We start from the raw sequence: 15,082 nt of genomic DNA, 5'->3' as shown, positions 1-15,082 counted from the left end.
TTACAAAACATATGCATGGGTAATTTTTCAATATTAATCCTTGCAAAACCTTGTGTTCCAAAATTTCCTCTCCTTCCCCCTATTCCCTCCTCCGGATGGCTGATAACATGTTAAATGTTAAAATATATGTTAAATCCAGTATATGTATAAATATTTATACAGTTATCTTGCTGAATAAGAAAAATCAGATCAAAAAAGGGAAAAAAAAAACTGAGAAAGAAAACAAAATGCAACCAAACAACAACAGAAAGAGTGAAAATGCTATGTTGTGGTCCACACTTAGTTTCCATAGTCTTCTCTCTGGGTGTGATTGACTCTCTTCATCACAAGATTATTGGAACTAGCCTGAATCATTTCATTGTTAAGAAGAACCATGTCTATCAGAATTGATCATCTTATAATCTTGTTGTTGCCATGTACAATAATCTGCTCATTTCAATCTGCTCATTTCACTTAGCATCAATTCATGTAAGTCTCTCCAGAACTTTCTAAAATCATCCTGCTGATTGTTTCTTATAGAACAATAATGTTCTATGACATTCACATGCCATAATTTATTCAGCCATTTTCCAACTGATGAGCATCCACTCAGTTTCCAGTTTCTTGCCACTACAAAGAAGGCTGCCACAAACATTTTTGCACATGTGGGTCCCTTTCCCTCCTTTAAGATCTCTTTGGCATATAATCCCAGCAGAAACACTGCTGGATCACAGGATATGCACAGATTGATAACTTTCTGAGCATAGTTCCAAATTGCTCTCCAGAATGGTTGGATCCGTTCACAGTTCCACCAACAATGTATCAGTGTTCCAGTTTTCCCACATCCTCTCCAACATTCATCATTATCTTTTTCTGCCATCTTAACCAATCTGACAGGTATGTAGTGATATCTCAGTTGTCTTAATTTGCATTTCTCTGATCAATAGTGATTTGGAGCACCTTTTCATGTGACTACAGTTTCAATTTCTTCATCTGAAAATTGTCTGTTATATCCTCTGACCATTTATCAATTGGAGAATGGTTTGAACTATTATAAATTTGAGTCAATTCTCTATATATTTTAGAAATGAGGCTTTTATCAGATCCTTTGGATGTAAAAATGTTTTCCCAGTTTATTCCTTCCCTTCTAATCTTGTCTGCATTAGTTTTGTTTGTACAAAAACTTTTTCTTAATTTTTAAAAAAAATTTAAATTTTATTTTATTATTTTTTTTATTATAGCTTTTTATTTACAAGTTATATGCATGGGTAATTTTACAGCATTGACAATTGCCAAACCTTTTGTTCCAATTTTTCCCCTCCTTCCCCTCATCTCCTCCCCCCGATGGCAAGTTGACCAATACATTGTACAAAAACTTTTCAACTTAATATAATCAAAATTATCTATTTTATGATCAATAATGATCTCTAGTTTTTCTTTGATCACAAATTCCTTCCTCGCCACAAATCTGAGAGGTAAACTACCCTATGTTCTTCTGATTTGTATATAATATCCTTCTTTATGTCTAAATCATAAATCCTTTTTGATCTTATCTTGGTATATGGTGTTAGGTGGGGGGGTCTATGCCTACTTTCTGCCATACTGGTTTCCAATTTTCCCAGCAGTTTTTGTCAAATAGTGAATTCTTATCCCAAAAGCTGGAGCCATTGGGTTTGTCAAATACTAGATTGTTATAATCATTGACTATTTTGTTCTGTGAACCTAACCTATTCCACTCATCAACTTCTCTATTTCTTAGTGAATAGCAAATAGTTTTTGTGACTGCTGCTTTATAATATAGTTTTAGATCTGGTACAGCTAGGCCACCTTCATTTGCTTTTCTCTTCATTAATTCCTTTGAAATTCTTGCCCTTTTGTTCTTCCTGATGAATTTTGTTATTATTTTTTCTAGGTCAATAAAATAATTTTTTGGGAGTTTGATTGGTATAGCACTAAATAAAGAGATTAGTTTAAGTAGTATTGTCATCTTTATTATATTCACTCGACCTATCAGCACTTGTTATTTTTCTGATTGCTTAGATCTGACTTTATTTGTGTGGATAGTGTTTTGTAGTTTTGCTTATAGTTCCTGACTTTCCCTTGGCAGATAAATTCCCAAATACTTTATACTATTAACAGTTATTTTAAATGGAATTTCTCTTTGTATCTCTTGCTGTTGGATTTTGTTAGTGATGTATAAGAATGCTGATGATTATGAGGATTTATTTTGTATCCTGAAACTTTGCTAAAGTTGTGGATTATTTCTAATAGCTTTTTAGTTGATTCTCTAGGGTTCTCTGAATATACCATCATATCATCTACAAAGAGTGATAATTTGTTTTCCTCATTACCTACTCTAATGTCTTTATCTCTTTTTCTTCTCTTATTGCCAAAGCTAGCATTTCTAACACAATATTGAATAGTAATGGTGATAAAGAGCAACATTGTTTCACCCCTGATTTTGTCGAGAATGGTTCTAGTTTATCCTCATTACAGATGATGCTTGCTGATGATTTTAAATAGATGCTACTGATTGTTTTAAGGAAAAGTCCATTTATTCCTATATTCTCTAGTGTTTGTATTAGGAATGAGTGTTGGATTTTATCAATGCTTTTTCTGCATCTATTGAGATAATCACATGGTTTTTGTTAATTTGGTTATTGATATAGTCATTTATGCTAATAGTTTTCCTAATACTGAACCAGCCCTGCATTTCTAGAATAAATCCTATTTAGTCGTGGTGTATTATCATGGGGATGATTTTCTGTAATCTCTTTATTTAAGATTTTTGCATCAATATTCATTAGGGAGATTGAGCTATAATTTTCTTTCTCTGTTTTTATTCTGCCTGGTTTAGGTATTAGTACATGTTTATGTCATAAAAGGAATTTGATAGGAGTCCTTCATTCATTATTTTTTCAAATAGTTTATATAGTATTGGAGTTAATTGTTCTTTAAATGTTTGGTAGAATTCACATGTAAATCCATCTGGTCCTGGGAATTTTTTCTTAGGGTGTTGATTAATCACTTGTTCTATTTCTTTTTCTAAAATGGGATTATTTAAATAATTTATTTCCTCTTCTGTTAATCTGTGCAATCTATATTTTTGTAAGTATTCCTCCATTTCACTTAGGTTGTCAAATTTATTGGCATAAAGTTGGGCAAAGTAACTCCTGATAATTGTTCTAGTTTCCCCTTCATTGGTGGATAGTTCTTCCTTTTCATTTTTGAGACTAAATTTGATTTTCCTCTTTCCTTTTTCTAATCAAATTAACTAAAGGTTTATTTATTTTGTTGTTTTTTTTCCATAAAATCAACTCTTAGTTTTATTTATTAATTCAATAGTTTATTTAGTTTCACTTTTATTGATCTCTCCTTTTATTTTTAGAATTTCAAGTTTGGTAATTGATTGGGAGTTTTTAATTTCTTCTTTTTCTAGTTTTTTTAGGTGCAAGCCCAATTTATTGATATTTTCTTTCTCTAGTTTATGCAGGTTAGCATCTAGAGATATAAAATTTCCCCTTATTACCACTTTGGTTGCATCCCACAAATTTTGATATGTTGTCTCATTATTGTTACTCTCTTGGATGAAATTATTGTGTCTATGATTGGCTGTTTCTATATCACTCTTTATGTCTAAATCATGAACCCATCTTGACCTTATTTTGGTTTATGGTGTTAAGTGTGGGTCAATGCCTAATTTCTGCCATACTAGTTTCCAATTTTTCCAGCAGTTTTTGTCAAATGGTGAGTTCTTATCCAAAAAGCTGGGGTCTTTGGGTTTGTCAAACACTAGATTGCTATAGTTATCGAGTATTTGGACACACTATACCTTGACTACAACACAATGATGTCACTTTGGTCCTCTTCAAGAATGAAGAACAACAACCAACCAACTACACTTCTTCTCTTACAGTGATTTTCAAGGAAAGTTCTTTCCATCAATCCATAAGAGTTTATTAAACATCTTGCTGTTTTTTAGGCATTGTTCTAGGCACTAGAGATATAATTACAGAAGAGACAAAATCTTTGCTCTCAAAGGTTATACAGTAATGTTCATTGATAAGTAAATGTATCCAGATACTAGAGACAATGTCCACTGGAAAACAAAAACTTTAGAGTGTCTCCCTACTCAAATCCCAAGAAAGCAGAGCTGGCTCTATGATGGACTATACTTAGAAGCTAATCTCAACTTTTTCTAAGAGGGACAGAGAGAGAAATCATGTGAGATCATTCCCCTGAGAATAAGCATATTATATAAGAAATAAGATCCTAGCTTCCAGAGAGGGATATAACAATCACTGTTGCCAGTAGCAGTCAGCAGTAACTGACTGGGATTTGCCACGTCAGCCACTGGAGAAAAGTAGCATCTCATAGGAAGAGATGAGAAGACAGGGACTGTGTGATCAATTCCTACACCAGAGTCCCAGAATAGGCAACCAAGTTTTCTGAAACTCTTTCAACTGCTGACTCTTTCTCATGCTACTCTTCTCTTTTCTAGTGCCTCTCACTTCTCAGGGGAAGTGTGTTTGCTCCTTGAATCTTTGTTTCTTAAGAGTTTACTTACTCTCCATTTCTTTTCAGTTTTTAAAGCAGTATTTTTGTCAAGACAACTGGTTAGAAATTGCGTCATTTATCTCTATGATTCATCCCATAGTCATCATTCAGGAAAGCAAGTGCTGTGGGGAAGGACCAGGCATCTCCACAAACTAGTAATTAGCTGTTACACCCAGAGCAGACAAGTCAAGCTAACCAAAAAAGCAGGACCCCCTAACAACAAAGAGTGCCAGAAAATAAAAACACTACCACCTCCCTTAAATCTTGATAGAGGCAGCTCAATACCCTGAATCCAAGAATTGGGGAATAGCAATGCTTCTAGCCCAGTATTCTTAGCTATCATTCTGGGAAGCAACCTCTTGGCAAATGTGCCAGTAGCCATAACTACTGAAGATCTTGCAAAAAAAAAAAAAAAGTTCTTCCCACCAATCTCTGGCTTTGTCAAATGGTTCAACATCAGAAACTGATATCATTTTACATTTTTTTAAAAAAGCATTCACATCTGTTTTGTTTGTAGCACTCTAATAATCATGGAACTTTTCTCATATATGTGGTTACCCTCATTAAGCTTCTACTTTTTCTATTTAAAGTCCAGGCTCAACAGAGTGCTATGCATATAAAAGTACTTAATAAATACTTCATTTCTTCATTCATTCATAAATTCATTGAATTTATTCAACAAAGAAAATAATAGAGTAGGAACACCCTACGAGAGAGGGAAGGATAAATTTTTAAAAACTGATCTATTTTCCTATCTGAAGACTCAAGTTGAGCAAAAGAGAATTATTAATTCAAATTTTTACACCTTTCCAGAGCATAAAAAACTGAGACTTTGATTTTCCTGCAACTTGGTTGTAGCTTTGATAAGCTGCATGACCTAGTGATCATGGTCATTTTCTTACTCCTTGTTTTGGTTAGATTTAAAGGAAAACCATCTTCTCTAAAAGAGAGGACAAAAGTAGCTGAATAATAATAGTGACCACCAATGGCTCTCAAAACAATATATACTTTTCTCAACACTCAATGCTAGGTTCTCTCCCTCTCTCTGTATGTGTGCATCTATAGGTATAAAAGCACACACACACACATATATATATATATACAAGCATACCTGTATACATAGGAACATACATATATACATGTACATATACATGTATACCTATATATGTAATTTGGTGCTCTCCTACACATACACATACAATTGAGGGAATCTGGTGAGTATCTAAATTGAGCTTTGAAGGAAGATAGGGATTTCAAGAGGTGAAGGTGAGGAGAGAACAAAGGATTATAAAATGTACTTGGGCAATGATAAAATGCATATGGGAAAGAGCAAAGCAGTCAGTCTGTCTGAGACACCGAGTAGGTAAGAGAAAATAATACATAAATCAATCAGTTTGGAAGGATAAACTGGAATCAGATTATGAAGGACTTTAATTGCTAAGGAAGAATTTGTATTTTATCTTAGACACAATTCAGCCCAGTGAAGCTTGTTGAACAGGAGACTTAAATGGTCAGAGCCATGTTTTTGAAACTTGGTTTTGTAGTTATGTGCAAGAAAGATTGGAAATAGGAAAAGAGATACAGGAAACTTAAATTCTTTTGGGTGCTATTAAGAGAAAAGAAAAAAATTTGATTTAATTTTTCTGGCCAGTCTTGCTCTCAAATCAATCAGCATTTTAAAGTACATCATTAAAGTGGGTTAGGGTTTTATATTTTATATTTTATTTATATTATATTTTATTTATTTATATTTATAATATATTATATTTTATTTATTTATATTTATATTTTATATTCCATACTCAGCTTTAGAAACTGGTGCTGAGAATATATATAAGTAAAAGACCCTTCCTGATCCTCAAGAGGGAAATTAAAAAGGAAAAAAAATTCTGGAAACTAAGTTATTTCTCTATTCTTAATGACGGTTGGAGGACGAATAAAGGGCAGATGATGTTTGATGCAACCGTACCCTAAAAAGGAGCATTGAAACACTTTTTAAAGAATATAGAGAACATTAGTTCAGAAACAGAAAAATGCAGAGGTGGCAATTGAAAATAAAGTGTTGCCTTATACATTTTTTAAAAAGCAGTATTAAAATGATTCATCTTAATAACTCTTCCTTATATGTCTTATTTTCTATTAGAAACGCTCCTATTTTTGGTGGAGGTGCTTTGCCAAGGAGAGGATGGGTAGCACGGAACCAGAGAAGTGGCTAGTGAAGGGCGTAAACACCAGATGCTGAAAGCGTTCTCAATCTCTCAGATTGTGCGGTACAGATACAGAGCGAAGGAGGGCAAAAACACGTGTTCCATGCTCACTGGCAGAACAATTTTCCCTTCTCTTTACCAAGATCCTTCGTGACTTTCTCTTTGTGGATCACTATTCTAGTTTTGCAATCGAAGGATACGGTAAAACAGCAAGGGACACATAAACACTAAAGACAGCAAGTAAAAGAACGAGGACATAACGCTACGCAGCTTCCCGGAAGAAGACGTCATGACGCACGTTCGTCTTGCCGCGCTCCGCCAACCCCCTTTCTCCTTCTGCCTGTGAAAGACTCCGTCCGCCATTTCGTACGGAAACGTGTTGCGTCAGAGCACCATTTTAAACCGGATCCGGGAACTTAGGGTATATCCGATTCCGGCCGGAAGCTGTTCTCTCTTTTCTTGCTGGCCTGCTGGCGTGGAGGAGAGTTGGCTGCTCTCTCTCCGTGCAATCTGGATCCATCCTTCTCTCTGGAGTGATCCCCGAGGTCTAAGTCGTCATGACTGAACAGATGACCCTTCGGGGTACCCTTAAAGGCCACAATGGCTGGGTGACCCAGATCGCCACGACTCCTCAGTTCCCAGACATGATCCTGTCAGCCTCCCGAGGTACCGCGCCCGGATCACGCCTGCGAGGGGCGGGGGGAAGGTTAGGAGAGACTGTCTCACCGACTAGGGAAGATGGGAGAGGCGAATGCTGGAGGACGAACCGCAAGGTTCGGGAACGTGGAAGAGCGCTTGTAATGAACGGTTACTCGGCCCTGGTGGACGCGGCAAAATCTCCAGCGTGGGGGGTGGCGGGACGAAAGTGGAGGGAAAGGGGGAGGGAAGAGAGCACTTTGGGAAAGTTTGGAAAAGCACGTTACTGGATGAAACTAATAGGGGAGACTGGAGCCCAGTCCTTGCGTATGGGATGGGGCGGATAATCGTGCCCATAAAATTGCCGCGGGGGAGAAAATAGTATGGTGAGTGGTGATACTGGAGTGGGTGGAAAGGGATTGCCCTCTTGCAAGTTGGTTGCAGGGGCCGATAGGGGACGAGGTGGATCACCGGCCGTAGAGACGGTAGAATAAGAGTTTGAATCTGGCCTTGGACATTCATAAAAGAAAGTTGGTGGTTTGATGGCTTTTCGACCCTGCTTAGGCTTGTAGAAAGGGTAGTACGCCCATGTTTAGTGAAAAGAAGGGAGGTAGAATCGGTCTCATTCAAGAAATGCTGAGCCGAGTGCCCTGATTTGAGGACCTACTTTTTTTCCCTTGAAACTCAAGCCCCATTTTATGAAACTGGCCCCTCTCCTCCCCCACTTTGACACCCTTCGCTCACCACACACTTCTTTCCAAGGACAAGAATCTCTGAATGGAGTCTGTGAATCCCGATCTTTGGATTCCCCTTGTTTCCAGAGATTTGCGTCTTGGGTTTTCATTTTAATAAAAACCAGGCTTTATTTCTTCCTGTGTGCTGTTTCCTCTCTCTGGGCCTGTTTCTTTACTTTTTTAGTAATTGAACTATGTGATCTCTGAGCTTCCTTCCAGCTTTATCGTTAGGATGTACTTTAGAGTACTATTTTATTAATGGGGCTCCAACATAGACCACTACCAGGAAGTTTTTCCGAATTTCTAGTGCTATTACTTGACTTTTGTGCATTTAATCCTGTTCTCATTTGTATACCTGATATACCAAGATAATTTAATTGTAGAATTGGACAAAAAGCTTATTTTTCAACTTTGTGTATCCAGGACCTAGAACTTAATTTTTTTTTTGGCCTTTTGCTAGGGGGAATAGTTTAAGACAAAGATTTGTAAAGACAGCAAGTAATTTTAGGAATGAGGAAAACCCTGGGTGGGTTGAGGAAGGAATGGGAGAAGAGCAGAGCAGGTTGGCTGTCCTCTTTCAGGGAAGTGTTCTGGGGCCAGAGAGAAGCAATGATGATTTTCTAACATGCCATCTGATTGCTTATGCTGAATACAGAGGCTGTTTCTGAGCTTCTGTCTTGTCCTTTTACTGTCCCAATGAACTAGTTTTTAATTCAGATAGTTTTAATTAAGCTTCTACTTAGTGTCAGGCACTTTTCTGAGTTTTGGAGATATGAAAAAACTAGTTCTAAAAGGGTTGGATAGTTTTGCCAGGCCTGGCATTTATATAGTGATTTCATGAAGTGCTCTTGCCAAATCCAAGTACTGGCTAAACAATTTTCCTTTGGAATATTGTGATATATTGAAAAGCATTATGGGTGGGAGTGAGGAGACCTATCTGGTTCTAATTGTCCTGTAACTTTGGTTAAATCACTTAATCTCTTAATTTAATTTAAACCTCTTTGGGGATTAAAAACTAAAGGAAAATCCATTTTTTCTGTGCCTAAAATGAGATTATTGGAGACTTATTATATGTGAACAATACCAAGTCTCTTCTCCAATATTATCAGAATTAATTGCAGTTAATGACTGAATGACCTGAAAGCCTAAAATGACTTGAAGCCATTTTTGTGTTTGGGGCACTGTGCTAAGCTTAGATCAATAGGTCTTTTTAAAGAATTGGCAATTGAATCAAGCTTTTAGAGAAGATCTAAGACTTAGAAAGTACAAAGAATGTTTAGGAAATAATATAGTCCAGGTTTTGGGGACATATATTAAGGAATGTGAGACTGAAATGGTAGATGAAATAATAGATTATGAATTCTAGGCAAAGGAATTTGACTAATTGGCTGGCAGCAAACTGGAAACAGTCCAGTGTGATGAGAAAGGATGCAAGAGTATAGGTTTGGGGGTGAGTGATCTGATTCAAGCTTCTAATCTATGCTATTAATCTTTTCAACCCCAAGCATTAAAATGGGTGTTGCAGAAATTGCTTGGAATCCAGTTGAAGCCAAAGTTTATGTGAAGTAATGAAAAATACAAAGTACTTAATTGAGTTATGATCTATTAACTTATAGCATTTGATGGTTTTTTTCCCCCAGAGATGCATGGTTTTTACATTTGTTTTTATGAGATTTTTGAGTTCCAAATCTTTCTCCCCTCTGTCACCTTCCTCTACCTAAGACAGCAAACAATCTGATATAGGTTATACAAGTATAATCATGTTAAACATATTAGTTATGCTGTGAAAGAAGAATCAAAAAGAAGAACCCAAAAGGGAAAAAAAGAGAAAATAGTATGCCATAGTTCTTTCTTTGGATTGTATAACATATTTCATCATGATGAGTTTGTCATTTGGGGTTCAGAGAAAAAAGATAAATTGGGTAAGGAGAAAGTTTGAATGAATAAAGGGTGAGGGCAAGTTTCTTAGAACAAGTATCATGAGGGCAAGGAGACTTTGTATTCTCTAAAAATGCAGATGTTATGAAGCAGTAAGTTGATAACAAATTATAGATAGTTTGAGCATCAAACTAATATTTATCCAACTGGTAAATATCTTTTTCTCTTCATTTGTTCCCTCCTATCCAGATAAGACCATTATCATGTGGAAGCTAACCAGAGATGAAACAAATTATGGGATTCCTCAGCGTGCCCTCAGAGGTCACTCACATTTTGTTAGTGATGTGGTCATTTCCTCCGATGGTCAGTTTGCACTCTCAGGCTCCTGGGATGGTACATTAAGACTGTGGGATCTTACAACGTAAGTACCTATTTGAATGGCTACCTCTTAGGATAGATATTAAGCCTGTGACCTTTGGTGATTGGGAGAGGGGAGAATTACAAATACTAGCTATGTGACCCTGATTGCCTCAGTTCCTCATCTGTAAATAAACTGAAAAAGGAAATGGCAAACTACTCTGGTGTCTTTGCCATGGATGTCCCCAATGGAGTCACAGTTGGACACAACTGAAATGACGGAACAATTGCATATAATTGGCATGTATTCTAGGTGGCAAGATAATGGTAGTTTGAACCAAGGAAGAATAGTCGTTGGGATATTAAGTAAGAAAAAAAAAAACCCAATAGTTTTATTTCTTGTTTGAATTGAAACATCAGTTTTTATAAGGCCTAGGTAGTTAAAGAAGTAGCCTGGATTAAGCCAAACAAATGGTAGTGGAGGGAATTATTTGAAGGTCAAGACACTTTGTCTTGAAAAGAGCTCATGATGTCCCAGTGATGAATGTATGACATTGTCAGCTGATCTTCTTGGAAACTGAAGACAAGTCCTGCAATTCTGATGGGACCTTCAAAACTACGCATAGATTTTTTTACAGTAAGACTTGATAGTATTCTTTCCAAATCCCCTCCCCCCACTCAACTTTATAACATAAAGAAATTTAGGTGAAACAAAGTGACATCATCTGACACTGTATATATAAGATTTTGTACCTATCTCTTCCCTGTGCTTCCTTCATTCCCCAAATCTAGGGGAAAAGAAAGTATTTCATTATCTTGTGTTCTGAGACTAGTATTAGTCAGTCGGCCCAGATTTTCAGCAAGGAGTTATAGCTAGCATATAAAGAAGGAACCGTTTTTCCTAGTCGATTATAAAGATAACAGAAGGTCATATAAAAGAGGGATGTGGAAAATTGTCTTGGGAGAAAGGGAATTCGTGTGTTTTAGAGGAATATTCTTTTCTCATCTAGTGGCACCACCACCAGGCGCTTTGTTGGTCACACCAAGGATGTGCTGAGCGTAGCCTTCTCTTCAGACAATCGCCAGATTGTCTCTGGTTCCCGGGATAAGACTATCAAGCTGTGGAATACCCTCGGTGTCTGTAAATACACTGTACAGGTAAAAAAAAAATCAGTACAGGATTTGTGTTCCTGTCAAGGACCTTGGGATTTATTGTACAGTAAGGTTAATTTCCCACTGTGATGCATGTATGGCTAGAGCAGGATGTATTTTCTCATTCAGTTTAAATTCTTTTGAACCAACTAGAGTGTTAAGAAACATAAGTCAGTAGAACCACAGCCTTAGAACTGAGGACAGGAATAAGAATAATTGTGCCTAATTTCTCCTTTTGAATATTCCACAGGATGAGAGCCACTCAGAGTGGGTGTCTTGTGTCCGTTTTTCACCCAATAGCAGCAATCCTATCATTGTTTCCTGTGGCTGGGACAAATTGGTCAAGGTAAAAGTGATCAAGCTGGACCTACTGGTGTTAATCTACTAAAGTTATTTTTAATCTACTCCTGACTGGTGGTTTTTCTATATTTGGCAGTTAAAATAGTGTATGACTTTGATTAATTCCAGGTTTCCACTTCTTGTAGGCATGGCTAAAGATACTTTGTTGGTTATTTTAAGTTTGTTCAATTAATCAGATTGGTTAGGTGGGAGGTAAAATTTCTATTTTGTTTTGTGGTTTGATGCAAAGATACCAATTCATAACTCAAAATTAGGAAAATATTCCCTAATAATTAAGTGGTTCTTAGTTATTTATATATTGAGCATCTAACAAAGCTATGAAATTCAAAGGCCTGGTTACATTTACAACTGTATTTTGTGGCCTAAAATTAGCAAGTAACAATTTATCTGGTTGTTGGTTTTTTAAAAGTTATCTGTTGAGGGGGGAAAAACAATCCTTGTACCACTTACTACTGCAAATGACTGATCGATTTTTAGAGTATAAGTTTGTATCAAATTGCAAGCAGTGTTGTGTCTGAGGAAGACAAATCCATTCTAAAGTTGTTTCAATTGAATTTTCATTGTTGTACTCTATCAGCCTAAGGAAAACTGAAAAATTGTGAGTTGATTATATGAATTATCTATGCAGAGCAGATTCCTCTCTCTGAAACTTTTTCCTCTTTTGTATCTCTAGGTTTGGAACTTGGCCAACTGCAAACTGAAGACAAACCACATTGGCCACACAGGTTACCTAAACACAGTTACAGTTTCTCCTGATGGTTCTCTCTGTGCCTCCGGAGGAAAGGTATGAGAAATTAGAGGACCTTCATCCTCTGCCCAAGGTTAAATATTTTAAAAATCTTAGTTTGTGGTAATTGAGTCTCATGAGTCTTAATCTGAAAGGGATTCAGTTATTCTTGATGGAAACCAGTGCAGTAGAGTAGGTACTGCTAGAAATGTAGTTAGAATCAATTTCCGTTACCACTACCTGTATGATTTTTTGATAGATCATTTAACCTCTTGGGACTTCTTTCCTGGCTTCTTCAGCCTCTGTAGGAAATTAAAGGAATTAAAGATTCACAGGCAGGAGGAAGGGGAACTTGAATGAGTTGGGCTGGGTTTAAGGAAATGAACTGTATGGGAATATTTTTGAATTCTCTTTGTAGGATGGTCAGGCCATGCTGTGGGACCTCAATGAGGGTAAGCACCTCTATACTCTGGATGGTGGTGATATAATAAATGCCCTCTGCTTCAGCCCCAATCGCTACTGGCTCTGTGCTGCCACTGGGCCCAGCATTAAGATCTGGGTGAGTGATGGATTTTATATTGTCTAGATTTCACAGAAATGTTAATGAAAGGGGTCTAAAGGCCATGGGAGAGCTGTGATGAACCCCAACATGCCATCTGAGTAATGCTGCTGAAAAACAGAGGCTGTTTCTGAGCTGTCTTCTGGCACCCCAGGTCTGAAGTTAGAGAAAGAGCTGGGATGTTCCCTAAACTGGTAGGGAGTATACAGTTTATGTATATCTTATGTCATCTATCCTGTATTTTTTTTAAGGAAAAAAGAACTGAAGTGTCTTGTGAAATAGTTTGATAGTTGGTAGACTGAGTCTGTCCCCACACCTTTCTTGGTATTGCCAAGGACTGTAAATTGGGGATAATATCTAGCTTGACATGGTTGTAAAAGTCAAATGAAATAAATGAGAATAAAAGGGGGGGGGGGGGGTGTGTGTGTGTGTGTGTGTGTGTGTGTGTGTGTGTGTGTGTGTGGTATAATTCTAGTTATTGTGAATTTCAGGACCTAGAGGGCAAAATCATTGTGGATGAGCTTAAACAAGAAGTGATCAGCACGAGCAGCAAGGCTGAGCCTCCCCAGTGCACTTCCTTAGCCTGGTCTGCTGATGGCCAGGTAAATCTTTATCCTGTTCCCCCCTGACAGCTGATTGTCTCAAGGAAACTTTGGACCCTTCTTAGATTAACTGGGTTTGAGAATTTCTTGGATTGGATTAACATTGCAGTTCAGGAGATAGTATGCAAGTACAAAAATAAATATATACAAATTTTCAAGGGATGACATTAGCAAATGTGATTAGAGAAAGGCTCTATAGCCTTTGCAATCACATGAAGATAATAAGGAATTGCTGATCTTGTGATTCATCAAGAATAGCCTTGGAAGTACTATTGTCATTAAGAAATGGTGCCAAGGGAAAGGTCATTTTATCTTGGAATTGATGTGGTTATGTGACAAATTATATTTGTCTTCTTCCTGCAGACTCTCTTTGCTGGATACACAGACAACTTGGTACGAGTGTGGCAAGTGACCATTGGCACTCGGTAAAAGGGTCGATCATAACTCATATTTTGAAATAAAGACATTAATTTTTGCCTTCTGGAAAAATGAAGTTGTTATTTCTTTGATTGGTTCTTCTGGTTTCTTGAAGGGTAATTTCCCCATATTTTCTCAAGATAATTTTTTTAAGCCTAAAATCTGGCAAGTGACTTTTGAGGACAGATTCCTAACTAAAACCAAAGATTGGGATACTAAAGGAAAAAAGTCTATGGACTTTTGTGGCAGAATCACTGGCTAATTGTAGTCATGGGAATAGAAAAGAACAGCAAAGTCTTTTTTGAGTATGTGGGAAGTCGATCTTGATGCTAAAAAGTTATTTTTCTATTTGGGAATACGTTACTATTTTAGATAGCATCCAGTAGCTCTCAAAGTTATTTCTGCAATTATTACACAACAATAAAAGAGATTATCAACAATCTTTTCTACAAGAATAAATGTATAATTTCAAATGAAATGTATAGGATGGGTTAATAAGCACCCAACTGTGGTTTCAAAGTAAAATTGAATTTTTTATTGGATTGTTACTTTCATGATAATGTCTCATTTAAGTAATTACAGGGAATTGGGGTTATTTGGATGCTTTATAAAGACCTTCCACTAGTGTTTAGCTGGAACCCAATCAACAACTCAGTGATCATAGTCTATTCAAGCACCTTTATAGACCTTTATAGCCACCTTTATGGTGGCTTTTGGGGTAGGATAATGGACTGTTTGACAAAGGTGGGGGAGAATGGAGACTTAAGTTGTCTGCTATTCATAAAAGGTAATTTACAAGTCAAGTGTAATTTTGGTAGATAGTAACTGATGGCCTTTTCCTTATGAGGATTTAAACATATTTGAACATGAGGGAATAAAATGGCATAGTGGTAAAATACCAGTGGAATTGGTATCAA

The 15,082-nt window shown here is 36.8% G+C and overlaps 1 protein-coding gene and 1 non-coding gene across 2 annotated transcripts; both read left to right on the top strand.

Moving 5' to 3' along the window:
- The first annotated feature begins 7,113 nt into the window (after window positions 1–7,113).
- RACK1 (receptor for activated C kinase 1) lies at window positions 7,114–14,237 on the top strand. The gene is made up of 8 exons (XM_003768832.4): window positions 7,114–7,409; window positions 10,241–10,412; window positions 11,359–11,506; window positions 11,751–11,846; window positions 12,534–12,644; window positions 13,006–13,146; window positions 13,638–13,748; window positions 14,112–14,237. The coding sequence occupies exons 1-8, from the start codon at window positions 7,301–7,303 to the stop codon at window positions 14,175–14,177; spliced, it is 954 nt and encodes a 317-aa protein (XP_003768880.1). The 5' UTR covers window positions 7,114–7,300; the 3' UTR covers window positions 14,178–14,237.
- LOC111720599 lies at window positions 13,216–13,284 on the top strand. Its single transcript, XR_002770217.1, has one exon. It is a non-coding gene; the product is annotated as a small nucleolar RNA SNORD95 (small nucleolar RNA).
- Window positions 14,238–15,082: the final 845 nt, after the last annotated feature.

The sequence above is a fragment of the Sarcophilus harrisii genome, chromosome 4 (assembly GCF_902635505.1).
Source record: "Sarcophilus harrisii chromosome 4, mSarHar1.11, whole genome shotgun sequence".
Classification (NCBI taxonomy): Eukaryota; Metazoa; Chordata; class Mammalia; order Dasyuromorphia; family Dasyuridae; genus Sarcophilus; species Sarcophilus harrisii.
The sequence above is the reverse complement of the archived record's forward strand: the minus strand, read 5'-3'. Positions and strand labels throughout refer to the sequence as shown.